At 37.9% G+C, this 13,715-nt stretch overlaps 1 protein-coding gene and 1 non-coding gene across 3 annotated transcripts; both read left to right on the top strand.

The window, feature by feature from the left end:
• Positions 1 to 364: 364 nt before the first annotated feature.
• Positions 365 to 437, top strand: trnar-acg. Its single transcript has one exon. It is a non-coding gene; the product is annotated as a tRNA-Arg (tRNA).
• Positions 438 to 1,969: 1,532 nt separating this feature from the next.
• Positions 1,970 to 12,171, top strand: ces2b (carboxylesterase 2b). Of its 2 annotated transcripts, none has more exons than XM_044124994.1 (25): positions 1,970 to 2,177; positions 3,362 to 3,554; positions 3,637 to 3,778; positions 4,036 to 4,169; positions 4,268 to 4,421; positions 4,501 to 4,605; positions 5,560 to 5,658; positions 5,748 to 5,891; positions 5,996 to 6,073; positions 6,159 to 6,306; positions 6,434 to 6,583; positions 7,413 to 7,485; positions 7,558 to 7,733; positions 7,854 to 8,046; positions 8,138 to 8,279; positions 9,218 to 9,351; positions 9,423 to 9,576; positions 9,658 to 9,762; positions 9,845 to 9,943; positions 10,039 to 10,182; positions 10,285 to 10,362; positions 11,215 to 11,362; positions 11,458 to 11,607; positions 11,692 to 11,764; positions 11,839 to 12,171. In XM_044124994.1, exons 1-25 carry the CDS (start codon positions 2,114 to 2,116, stop codon positions 12,023 to 12,025), a joined length of 3,267 nt encoding a protein of 1,088 aa, XP_043980929.1. In that variant the 5' UTR covers positions 1,970 to 2,113; the 3' UTR covers positions 12,026 to 12,171. The 2 variants fall into 2 exon arrangements, with proteins under 2 accessions (XP_043980929.1, XP_043980928.1); XM_044124993.1 differs by having other exon boundaries at positions 1,991 to 2,177; positions 7,558 to 7,739.
• The last annotated feature ends 1,544 nt before the right edge of the window (positions 12,172 to 13,715 follow it).

Here is a 13,715-nt window from a genome sequence, read left to right as displayed (position 1 = left end):
CTTGGTGTAACAGCGGGATGCCAGATTTGTCAAATGTACACCAAAAAATTAATCTTCTAAAATGCAGTATTCCATTAAAAACTCAAATCTGTATATAAACTTTCGTTCTGGTTGTTTATTTACGTTTCGCATTGGAACATGACAAAAACTTATGTAAGTCTTTCCCTTTGTTCTAAAATGTATGAAATAAATGAGTTACAGTAGCTATAAATTACAATGTCAATAATTTATAGTTGACAAGCTTTTATAAGCATTTATAAAATGTAAACGCAAATATTAACGTACACCAAGAAACACTACGAAAAAGCGGTTTTCGATTGATTCAATTATGGGGAACTCTGTCAGACCTCTTCTGTTGTATGTCGGGCCAGTGGCGCAATGGATAACGCGTCTGACTACGGATCAGAAGATTCTAGGTTCGACTCCTGGCTGGCTCGAAATTACATTTTCCTTGTTTAAAAAACAGTTAAGGTTTTGTTGCAGATTAAAACTTCTACAACTGTATGAGTTTCAGATACCCAGTCATAATTCCTCCACTTATCAACATTTTACCTAGAATTGCACCAGCATAATTACGTTGTCAGTTACAAATTGTAGGAAGCTCTTTTGTTGTGAAAGCGGACTGAATCCATTGAAACATAACAATTTTGTCTCATTTAACTGCTAATAGCAATTGCTACGCTATTCTTGACTACTTTACAGAATTTGAAATTGAAATACCTACTTTAAGTTCCCAAAGTTCATAAATATCAGACCGACAGTTTTGTGTCTCTGTGCGGCCAAAAGCTGCCGCATCTTTTTTAAATGATCACGTAGAAGCTGCGTCATATTTTTTATCCAGCATGGTGCATGCGCTTCACGCTCATTAATAACAAAAATGGCGCCATTAGCCACTGCTGCCATATTTGAAATTTTCCAGTCCAAACACAGGGTAGAACTAAATCTGTAAAATTTGCCCAACTGCAAAGAAACAGTACGAATCTAAACCTCCTATAAAACTCATTTTAATAGCACCATATGCTATTAAAATATAGTGCTATTAATAGCGCATATTAATAGCAAACTATACGAGGGATACATTTATATTTTCAGAAGGTAATACTAAAATGTTTATGCAGAGTGAAGAGTGTCAAATGACAATAAATAACGTAGGTAATAATTATTTAAGTGTGCCATTAATTTATTAAAACTCTTCACTGTCCATAGAGCTGTGTCTTTTGATTCGTATTTAAATAATATGTTTATTCATAAATTGCTTATTTAAAAATGTACAATGAAGCTTTGTAAAATGCAAATGTATTAAATGCATGGGTTCTTTCCGGGTTCTCCGGCTTCCTCCCACAGTCCAAAAACATGACTGTCAGGTTAATTGGGCTCTCTAAATTCTCCCTCGGTGTGAGTGTGTGTGTGCATGGTTTTATGTCTTTGTGTTGCCCTGCGACAGACTGGCGACCTGTCCAGGGTGTACCCCGCCTCTCGCCTGGAACGTAGCTGGAGATAGGCACCAGCAACCCTCCCGACCCCATTAGGGAAAAAGGGTGTACAGAAAATGGATGGGTGGAAATGTATATAGGAAGCAGCAAATATAATAATATTATTAGATTAATTAATAATGTTAGTTATATGCTGCCAATGGAACTTTTTTTACTATTTGGTATACAAATAGAAAATAAAATCAGTATTTAAGTTGTATGATTCAATGAAGACACCTCGAATAATACTTAAGTCTATTCATACTTATCTTCCCACTGGTTGTTGGACAAGAATTGCAATTAATCAAACGACACCATTTTTTTTTTTTTTTTTTTGCCATTTTATCTTACTGTTAGTTCTTGGTATTAAAGTCAGCCTTTTATAGTCTTTCTTCCGCTTCCATATTTGTTCCTGAGGACGGTGAAACCTTACTATTGACCGTATTGACTATTGACCTGATTGGCTTTGACCTGTTGGTATCCGTGATGTCAGTCACGTGACTATTTCTGCAGGTAAATTGCACATATTCAGCTCTGAACCTCTCAGAGCCTCCCATCTAGGTCCGCGGGAGGCGGCAACATTTTTTTTGGTGGCTTTGCTCCATACAGCAGTCAGTGGTTTTGCAGTGAACTTCCAGATCATGAAGTTCCGCGTGTTCCTGCTCGTGTCCGTTTTGTTTCTAAGCGCCACCGCGGATCTACAAGGTAAGAAGCAGACTGTCCTCTTCTCTTCTCGGTTCCACATTACACAGTACAAGCCTGTACCGAGGATGTTGCTTTCACGATTAAAAGTAACCTCTTGTAGCAAGTCAAAAGTTGTTAAAGAAATGATTTTGCACGCACAGTGCCGTATCACGGCAGTAGTGAGCTTAATACCGATATGATTTAATTTAACCTCTGTTCTGGTTGTTGTCCGTTTTTACCTTTTACCTACTGCTTCGGTGTGTCCAAGGGTGACAGATTACATTACGACAGGTACAGTGACGGTTGCATGATTAGCTGCTTGGGGGAGCCCCTCCCATTGTGCAATAAACTTGATTACATAGGCTTAATTTATATTTGTGAAGCCTATGTAATCAGGCTATGTACACTTATATACACTTGTTAAGTGTATATAACCCTGCATATATTTCTTTAGGGTTTAGATCAGTAAAAGCTGTCTGGTCAAAAGCGCCATAGGTTTAGACTTGAAATGTAAAAATCAGAAGGTCTACGAAAAAAAGCATGCAAATTCACCACACATCATAAACCAGACATTTTACCATTTTATTTGACTGATTCGAAGTCCTTCGTTTGGGGGGGGGGGGGGGGGGATGTGACAGTACAATATAACTATTAACGTCTGTCTGTCCTGAGCACAAACAACTTTTAGTTTGAAAGCGACCTCAGATTTTATGCTTCTATTTACAACATTTGTCACAAATAATCCATCCCAACTGGAGTGTATTACAGAGAGGTTGCTCACCACAGAGCTTTTTGCTTTGCTGGTTCGTTACTCCACTCAGACAGCAGTTCACCCGACCTCCTCCTCCACACTAAATAAATTAAGATGTGAACTTATATTTAAAATGGAAACTTCTGTTTTTCTACACTTACTATCACATTTGGATGCATTCTCAACTGTCTTGTTCTTACCCCTTTTTTTATTTTGCTGAACAACGTTTTGCATATTTCTCTATTCCAGACATGGACGCTTAATAGCTGTCACTTTCAATAGAAACATGCAGATCTGCTGTAAAAAATGATGACGTATGTTCTTTAAATATGATGAAGGAAACGACCAGAAATCAAAAATTAATTTGAAAAGCAAAATTGTGATAAAGTATTAAATAATGACTCAGGTTGTTGATTTTTTTTCCCGATATATTTATTTATTTTTATCCTAACAGCACCCGAGGTCCAAACAAGGCTTGGCAGATTGAAAGGTCAGTATGTGAGCGTGAAGGGGAAGGAGACCGGCGTCCACGCCTTCCTGGGCGTCCCCTTTGCTAAGCCTCCCCTCGGTCCCACCCTGAGACTGGCCGCACCTCAGCCTGCAGAGGGATGGCAAGGACTGAGAGACGCCACAAAGCAACCCAACATGTAGGATGCATGTTTCTATTTAGGAACCTCTAGACTTGCAAGGTCTATTAAAGCAATTATGGAGAAAATGTATATTTTGCAGGTGCATTCAGGATATGGACTTTGTTGAGGTTTTGTATGAAAAACTCAGTGGATGGAAGACAGAAACCCCAGATATTTCTGAAGACTGTCTGTACCTCAACATTTACACCCCTGCAAACAGAGCTCCTGATGCCAAGCTCCCTGTAAGAAACCTTTGGTCTAGCTCGCATGTGTCTGTGTTAGGTCATTGAGAATCGGCTTCAACTTGGTTTGAGATAAACGTGAAGACGTGGACAAACAAGTGACTGGATTAAGTTTTGTAACTTTTCTACTCCAGAGTTTTAATATTGTTAGACCATCCACTTATATGCTATAAAAATAAAAAAACTAGATAACTTTTCCAACTGCCTTGAATCACAAAACTGGGGTTTATATATTTATATATATTGTATATATCCAGGTCATGGTGTGGATCCACGGTGGAGGCTTTACCATTGGGTCTGCGTCAATGTTTGATGGTTCTGCTCTGGCTGCGTACCAGGATGTGGTTGTGGTTCTGATCCAGTATCGACTGGGCTTTCTGGGTTTTTTCAGGTAAATCGATATCTAAAACATGATTAAGCATGAAATTATTGCTTCTTGCTACTTTTGCTTTGATCAAAACACATTCTGCCACATTGTATTTAATGCAGCACTGGAGATGAGCATGTGTCTGGGAACTTTGGTCTTTTGGACCAGATCCAAGCCCTGAAGTGGGTCAAGGAGAACATTCACAACTTTGGCGGAAACCAGGATTTGGTCACCATATTTGGGGAGTCTGCTGGTGGAGTTAGCGTGTCCCTTCTGGTACGAAATCATCTGGAGAGAAAATTTTGTTTTTGTAAACAAATCCTTGTTTTAATGGTACAGCAATTTACATCCTCAGCTCCTGTCTCCATTGTCTCATGGCCTGTTTCAACATGCCATTGCTGAGAGTGGCACAGCTTCAATGGATGCAGTTTTTATGCATTATCCTGTTCAAATCATGCAGGTCAGTTGTCAGTTTTTATAGTAAAAACCTTGTGTTTATATGCATTGTATAAAAAGACAAAATCTCCCCTTCATTGTCTAATATTAAATGAGACAAAAAAAAAAAAATTGGGGGGGTTTAGCTCAATTGAAATTACCAAAATAGCTTTTGCTTCCTAAATAATAATTAAATTTTTGTGAGGATTCTATAATTACTTTTGACTAATTTTAGACATGCTTAAAATATGATGCCTTCAATTCAGTTCTGTCCAATGTTCTGCAGCAGTTTTTGTAATGGTGGATCTGAAAAAAATCTGACTGAAGACACTGTCGTATTTCTGTTTCATGTATCGTCATGTTCTTGATTTTAAGAAGATTGTAGAATCCTTCTACAATCATCTCCATAGGTTGCATATCAGTTCCCAGAACAAAACCAGCCTTCTTTATTAGCTTGTTGAGTTGGGGTTTTTTTAAAGCACTGGTTCTGATGATGCTACCCAAACAGATAAAGGCAGAACATTTCACACATAACAGAATTATAGAAAATGTGCATCATCTTTCTGTAAACACCAAAGAAACAACACTTCCTTAAATGAAATACCGGTAGTTCTTCTAAATGGGCTCCGACTGCCAGGTTTGTTCAAAAGCAACTTAAGGCCAACTAAGTAAATGTTTTGAAGCCGATCTTGCAAAACATTGATCTCACCGTCATAGAAAAGTGCAGAGCTGAAAATGTGTAATGATTGACCAGAGATATTAAATTTAAAGACTGCTGTGCCAAATGTTCAGGAAATGCACAACAATGTCAGACTTTGAAGCAGTTCATAAAACAAATTAACAAATGACCTTTTGTTTATTCAGTAGAGAGATGCAGTGTGTCTTTATTGTTTGTATGTGAATATTGGGATTTTAACAGAAATATCAGTTGATCACATGATGTGTTGTTAATAACAAACTAAAGTGCATCTTTCCTCAGGCTGCTGCAAATGCATCGGGCTGTAGCCTCGAAAGCTCAGAGAAGATTGCTAAATGCATGAGGAACCTTGGTATTGATACCATATTGACATTGGGGAAGGTGAGATGTTGGTGAAAACAGTAAAACCTTTCTATGGTTGTTGAATCTTTTTTTCAGATCATCTTTTCTATACATTTTATTCTCTCAAGGATCCAAATTTGAGATTTTTTGTAAGTGTTGATGGGCACTTCCTGACCAAACCTGTACCTGAGCTGCTCCAGAAGCATGAACTCCTCACTATACCTTTGATGACCGGTGTTAATGATCATGAAGGGGGATTTGTCCTTCCCGGAGTAAGTTCTAAGATTTTGGTCATATTTTAGATCACTAACAAGGATTTCTTTAGTGTTGTAATCATAAATGCCTCAGATACTTAAGTTTTGTTTTATTTCTTTAGGAACTTGCTCCTGCAAACTGGACAGAAGGAATGGACCGAGAACAGCTTGCAAACATGGTCTCTTTCTTCTACCCAATGGTGAGACTCTCATTGTCTTATATTTCAATGTTATATTTAATTTACATTATCAGAGGTTCCTGACATACTTTCCTGCTCTTTTCAGCCTGAAGATGGACCCATCAGAGAGTTTATTTTAAACGAATATGTTGGAGGTGGTGAAGACCCCATCAGAAACAGAGATGGAATGACTGAGCTGCTTGGAGATTTCTTTTTTAACATTCCAGTCATTAAGACAGCAAATGCGCATAGAGGTATTTTCTTTAAGGCAAATACAAATGAACCCAGTATGGGATACTTAATGTACAGTAGTTGAAGTTTTTTGTTGTTGTTGTTGTTGTTTTTTTTTAAACAAATATTACACCAATTTATGCCCACCAGATGCAGGCGCTGCTGTGTACTTGTATGAGTACCATCACGCTCCCAAGTTCCTTCAGAAAAAAAGGCCCAGCTTTGTTAAATGTGACCATGCAGATGAGATCTTCTCTGTGCTTGGATCTTGCTTCACAACGACCCATGTGAAGCTAATCGGTAAGTTCAGCTGAGCCTGTGTAGAGAATGGGTCAGCCTCAGAAAGACTGGTGTAGCAGCCTAATATAAAATGTACACAAACCTATCTTGTTATTTACTATTCTGACAAACAGTGTTGAAAAAATCCTAATGTTGCTTTATTTAACTAAATATTTTTCTGTTCCACAGATTTTATTTTTAAGATTATTTAAATGCAATGAATGTGAATTTAAAAAAAGATGTTCACATGCATTTAAATGCCATTTATTTGTTTTTACTATGTAACAGACCTTAAATGAATATACTACACCGGACAGAGTCATTCAGAGTGATATTTAATTTTGAAAGGTTCTCGTCCATCAAAAGTAGAAATAAAGGAGTTTAAAATGATAACAATGATCTTTTTGGTCTTTGTGTGGCATAGCATATGTGATAAACCCTGGTTTTCACATAGGAGCTGCAGAGAGGGGCAAAAATGTGCCCTTTGATTGACATGCAGTAAAGACATTTTTTGAAATTGCTTATAGTTTAGTTTTAAGTTCCAAGAAAGGAAAAGCCAAATGTCCAACCGCTTTCCAGCATCAGACTTCCCTACTAGACAACATCTGTGTGATCAATGGCTGAGGGACAGAAGACAGAGAGACCCTAAGGAATCAAAAACTGGTCCTAGATATTGCTTTTGACTAACCTCAGGTGGACAGACTGTGTCAAATTTCTGTCAATATAATGTCACAATGAAGAACTTTTGCATTATGCAGGTAAACACAATTTATTGTGTAAAAATGCGTGGGGTTTGTCATTTATAAGATTTGAAGTGCCAAACGGTTTCTCTGCTTCATTATCAATTTAGATCCATGCCCTGAAGAGGAGGAAGTGTTGAGCAAGATCATGATGAGCTACTGGGGCAACTTTGCTCGCACAGGGTAAGAGTGAGTGTCTACTAAAAGTGCAGAATGCACAGATCATGGAAAGTTGAAGATGTTATTTGTTTGTAGGTCCCCCAATGGAGATGGCCTCGTCAACTGGCCTAAATATGGAGCAGAAGAAAAGCATTTGTCTATTGATTTAAAGGAGCAGGTACCAGTGCGGTCGCTTCGGAAGGACCGGTTCATCTTTGTGACTCAGACTCTGCAAAAAAAGATACAGCAGCATAGGGAGGATGTGGAGAACAGTAAATGTATACCTTTATTTTCTATTCTTGTTTGTGTATAATCAGAGATTTTATGATCAAACAATAATTAAAACAAAAGTGTTAAATTAGAATTCTGATTAATTTCCAAAATCCTAACAGCACCCGAGGTCCAAACAAAACTTGGCAGATTGAAAGGTCAGTATGTGAGCGTGAAGGGGAAGGAGACCGGCGTCCACGCCTTTCTGGGCGTCCCCTTTGCTAAGCCCCCCCTCGGCCCCACCCTGAGACTGACCGCACCTCAGCCTGCAGAGGGATGGCAAGGGCTGAGAGACGCCACAAAGCAACCCAACATGTATGTACTCTTCTTTTAGGATCCACTAGTCCTGGAGGTTCTGTGCAGTTCTTGTTCACCAGAATTTACTTCCTCTTTTTTTTTTTTTTAGGTGCATTCAAAATATGGACTTTGTTGGCGAGCTGCTTCAAAAACTCAAGGGCTTAATATTAGAAACTCCAGATATTTCTGAAGACTGTCTGTACCTCAACATTTACACCCCTGCAAACAGAGCTCCTGATGCCAAGCTCCCTGTAAGAAACCTTTGCTTAAACTCTGTGTGTAACTACAACATTGATGTTCAAAGCAAACATTTAGTTCAAAAGTCTCAAGTTGCAGATTCTGAGGAACATGAATGCAGCATGTTTTAAAGTTGGTTTGGAATAAAGAAAAGGAACTTTTGTTCTGCTCTAAACTGTGATGTACCTTCACCCCATTTATCTAAACCACCTCCGTTGTAGACTTTGTAAAGATCTTAATAAGTAGGATTATCACTGAAAATGTTATTTAATTTCAATTATTCAACTAAAATTGAACTACAGTAAGTTGAATTTTAAACATATCAACTATACACAAACTTGTTGGATTTATTTTGGTTAAGTTTGATTATGGCTTACAGATAATGAAAATTCAAGACTCTCAGTATCGGGGTAAATTAAATAAGACATAAAAATTGATTTCTAATTGAGGAAAGCCAGTTTACTTAAAAGCATGTCTATGTACTGTACTCTTACAAAACTCTTTCTGTATGAATTACTGCATTAATGAAGGTGATCAACCTGTGACCGCTTGCTGAGGTGTTAATTTTAATCCCAGGTTGGTTTGATCTTTGCCTTGAACTCATCTGACTTGTTGACTCTTGGATCTCGTTCTTTTCTTGTGTCATGATTATACTCACCAGATTCTTTGTGACCTTCTTACCCAGGATTATATGGGCTACCTTAGCTTCTTTATTATCTCCTCCTTTTTAAAACTACTCTTTGTATTTAGGAAAGTTTGTTGTTTCATATTTTGTAACATTTAAGCAGAAAAAAATCTAACAGACTAAATCTGTAAAGAGGAAAAAACTGTTTGAATTGCTGAAATATGTCACCATTTTAATTATTTTCTGCTTTGAGATAAATCTGCTTAATACTCTGGAATATTAAAAATTGGCAAATTGCCCAACAAATGAGTTCTACTCCTTTCTCAGGTCATGGTGTGGATCCACGGTGGAGGCTTTATCATGGGGTCCGCATCAACGTATGATGGTTCTGCTCTGGCTGCATACCAAGATGTTGTTGTGGTTCTGATCCAGTACCGACTGGGAGTTCTGGGCTTTGTCAGGTAAATAAGTTACTGAAGCCTGTTTGGAACACACCAGGATTGCATTTAAAAAACACTTTGTTTTTATACAGCACTGGAGATGAGCATTTGCCAGGAAACTTTGGCCTTTTGGACCAGATCCAAGCCCTGAAGTGGGTCAAGGAGAACATTCACAGCTTTGGAGGAAACCCAGATTTGGTCACCATATTTGGGGAGTCTGCTGGTGGTGTTAGCGTTTCACTCCTGGTAGGAAGTAATCTGAAAACATTCCTTCTTGTTGTCATTGCCAACACACTTCCTAATTTGCTCTACCATTTAAATCTTCAGCTTCTGTCTCCACTGTCTGATGGCCTGTTCCACCGAGCCATTGCCGAGAGTGGTACAGCTGCATTGGATTTCCTTGTTATTAATGATCCTGTCCCAGCTATGCAGGTTAGATTTTGTGCGGTTGTTTTAGTTGTGTATTATGATTAAATTTCTCGATTCCAAAAGAAATTAGTGTATCTTTCATCAGGCGGTTGCAAACGCATCAGGATGTAGCTTTGAGAGCACAGAGAAGATTGCTGAATGCATGAGGGACCTGGACCGTGACACCATACTGGCAGTAGGGAAGGTGAGATGCTAGAAGGAGAAAAAGAAAATCTTCCGTTTCTGCAGGGTTTTTTTCATAACCTCTCCACTTTTTTTAACACATCTTACGCTCTCAAGGATCAAAATTTAAGATATCCTGTAAATGTTGATGGACACTTCCTGACTGAGCCCGTGCCTGAGTTGTTCCAGAAGCACAAACTCCTCGCTGTGCCATTTATGACTGGCATTAATAATCATGAAGGAGGTTTTGTTCTTTCTGATGTAAGTTTTCAATGTTTATGGGCATTTCAAACCACTGATTCTGCATAGTTTTTTTTTTTTTTTTAAATTAGGTTAATTCTAAGTTTTATCTCTTTTCTGTAGCACTATGCTCCACCAAACTGGACAGAAGGAATGGATCAAGAGCTTGTCAGAAACATCCTGTCCATCTTTTACCCCCTTGTAAGACTCTTGTTGTCTGTTGTGGTAACTTGCAAATATATTTATACTCCTTCATTCTTTTTATTAATCTATTTTAATGGGATTTATTTTATAGTCTACCCTGCTCCTCAGTGACCATTGTCCTGCCTGTATTAGGTGTCAGTGTTCCTAAGATTGGGAACCACTGGATCCGATTGACCAATACAAAGTAGTGTATATTTGTGAGGTTGAAGGAGAATTGTACAGAGTTTTCCAGTATTTTTTACAAATGCTTGCATGTATTGGCATGACTTTACTGACACTCTAAGGATAAAGTTATTGAGAGGTTTAAAATAGGATAAAGGTTATAAAACATTTCAAGCTTCCAACAAATCAATATTCAACTCATCTCATACGAATGAAAATGATATATATAGCACACATGTAATCCAACCGAGACATAGCACAATGAAACAAGGTAGTAGCAGAATCATGTGAGGAAGCTGGTTTGATCGATTGAGCTAAATTCATGGTATTTCTAGAAAATATCTTGTTAGAAGCTGCCAATGATTTGAGATCGTGGCAGAAGTTCAAGCAGAACAATGATCAGGTTTAGATCAAAGCAAATTGCTGTGTTGGAATTAAGGTTTTAAATGAGCAAATCTGATAGACAGACTCTAGACTGATAGCTCTATTTCCATTGGTAAGTGGTGGTACACATTCCATGCACCATTTTCCTTCTACAATTATGTACTACTTTGCGGGAGGTAAATCAAAATGAAACATGCATACAATTTGTTTGTTTTAGAACATTAAGAAATATAAGGATGTGAATACTTTAGCATTTCTTTCCTGGCACAATCAGGTTTTTTCATAAACAGTTTTTTCTTTCAGCCTGAGCAGGCAGTTATCAGAGACTTGATCGTTAACGAATACACCGGATCTGGTGAAGACCGCATCCGAAACAGAGATGGATTTACGGAGCTGCTTGGAGATTTCTTTTTTACTATTCCAGCCATTAAAGTGGCAAATGCTCACAGAGGTATTTTTTTTATGCATGGCTGTTAGAATCTGTTCATCTGGTAATTTCTATAGTTGTATTTTCCAAAGACTGACACTTGCATGTACCACTACCAGATGCAGGCGCCGCTGTGTACTTGTATGAGTATCACCACGCTCCCACAATTCTGCAGAAAATAAGGCCGAGCTTTGTTAAATGTGACCATTCGGATGAAATCTTAACAGTGCTGGGATTTTGCTTCACAACTACCCATGTAAAATTAGCTGGTAAGTGCACTTGACTTACCCCAAGATATTTAATGTATTTGTGCATTTTTACCTAACAACTCCAATGTTTACGGATTAATTTAGATGCATGTCCCAAAGAGGAGGAAGAGTTTAGCAGAATCATGATGAACTACTGGGGCAACTTCGCTCGCACAGGGTAAGAGTGACTGATTATTTCAAATACAAAGTGCACACAGATAATACAAAGTTTAAAACCATATTTGCTTGTAGGTCTCCTAATGGCGATGGCCTAGTCAAGTGGCCCAAGTATGGAGAGGAGGAAATGTACCTATCTCTCGATTTGAAGGAGCAGGTGTCTGGTCAGTTCCTCAAGAAGGACCGGTTCATCTTTGCGACCCAAACTCTGCCAGAGAAGATCAAGATGCTTCAGGAGAACGTGGAGCACAGCGAGCTGTAGGACAGCATCATATGGAAGTTGCCTCTTACCCCTTTGCAAGATAGTTGGAAAACGATATTTAAAATCTGTATCAAAGTCTTTCTTTGTTGAGAGAGAGAGTGAATGTCGTAATAAAGAGTGCCTTCCAAGGCGAGTGAATAAGTGGGGAAAAATGCATTTCTGTTCTTCTTTTAAATCTCTGAAAATAAAAAAAAAATAAAATAAAAAATGAGAAAAAAAATCTGGCAATAAAAAAACCTGGAAGAATTTTTAAAAAAATTTTTTGGAACAGATTTTTTTTGTGATATATATATATATATATACATATATATATGACAAATACAAGTGTTAGAAATGGGTGTGCAAAAAGGACAGTAATACAGAAAAGAAAGAAATAGAAGAGTCCAGTGTGCTACTGAAAATGTTAATAAAAATGGAATATATTTTATCTCAACATCAAATTAAACTAAAACTATTTTAGTTTTAGTTTAATTTTTAAATAAAATAAATAATAGGTAACACTTTCTTTTGCAGTCCCCTAATTACCATGTGATTACCAAGGAAAAAAAACTAAGTTACTGTATATTACTATGTAATTAAACCAATTTTAGTAGTAATTACAATTAAATTACTGTTTAATAGTACATAAATTACCCATTATTTACCAAACTTAATGATCACATATTAGAATATACAGTGCATCACATGTTTAGCATCCAAATTACCTTATTTATGGATTACACAGTAAATTTAAGCAGACTTACTGTGTCTCCCATTGGCTGTTGCCATGGCAACCTTCTCTTCACTCCACCTCTACAGAATTGCCTACTTCCTGTCGGTGGTGCTGGTCCCCCTGGGCGTCTGCTGCCTCCTCTGACTGCCCGGGAAACCGACCCGCCTGCCGTCCGGACGTCCTGCCGCCTCGTCTGCCTTATCGCTCTGCCTTCAGGGAGTCAGCAGGGGGCGCTGTTCTGATGTAACAGATATACGGCAGATATAACCGTAAAATTTATGCTTTATCCACAAGTTAATCTTTTAACCTGTGCATAAATTAGCAGCAATAAAGTACTCCACAAGTAGCTCTCCAGGACAGGATTTGCACCTATCTGTTTAAGAGTTTAGTTGAAAAGTCAGTAGGAGGCAGCAGCATTCTTTCTGATTACTTTGCTGCTGCCTTCACTAGTGTCAGATTTCACATCCTGACCAACATGAAGTTCTACATAAAACAAGTTTGCTGTCTTCTGTTTGTTGTTTCTCTTGGCATTCCTGCAGATTTGCAAGGTAAGTCATGCACAAGATGTTGATCTGCTTGTGTTGAATATGATAAGCTTACTTTTAATGAAATGATTCACTCTTCTGCTGGAAGTAGGAAAGAATGCTCTATCGATTTTACTTGATCTCTATTTTTGGACTTTGGCAAGTAGCACAGTAAATGTCTGAAAATAGAGTTTTTGGACATTGTCCATTCTTGCTCTTTATTTACAACCTTTGTGCAGTAAGAGTTGGTGGATAACAGTGAGTCACAGGCATAGTTGGACCATTTTAATGTTGCTTCAGTAATTAGAATTTCAGTTCTAGTTCTTAAAAAAGTGGAAATTCAGAAACATGTCCTACAGGGACACTTCATACACTGCAGTTGAGCAGATATTCAATACAAAGATTGTGTAATCTGAGATCCGCTGTATCTCAGATTTCCGAAATACACACTTGA

The sequence above is a fragment of the Gambusia affinis genome, linkage group LG08, assembly GCF_019740435.1.
Source record: "Gambusia affinis linkage group LG08, SWU_Gaff_1.0, whole genome shotgun sequence".
NCBI lineage: Eukaryota > Metazoa > Chordata > Actinopteri > Cyprinodontiformes > Poeciliidae > Gambusia > Gambusia affinis.
Note: the sequence above shows the minus strand (reverse complement) of the source record. Positions and strands in the feature narration are given on the sequence as shown.

Bases quoted from the DNA above. Each gene is read 5' to 3' on its own strand.
- ces2b (XM_044124993.1), top strand. From the start codon at position 2,114: ATGAAGTTCCGCGTGTTCCTGCTCGTGTCCGTTTTGTTTCTAAGCGCC. The intron at 3,779-4,035 runs GTAAGAAACCTT...GTATATATCCAG, and splicing joins CTCCTGATGCCAAGCTCCCT to GTCATGGTGTGGATCCACGG. The intron at 7,740-7,853 runs GTATACCTTTAT...AAATCCTAACAG, and splicing joins GGATGTGGAGAACAGTAAAT to CACCCGAGGTCCAAACAAAA.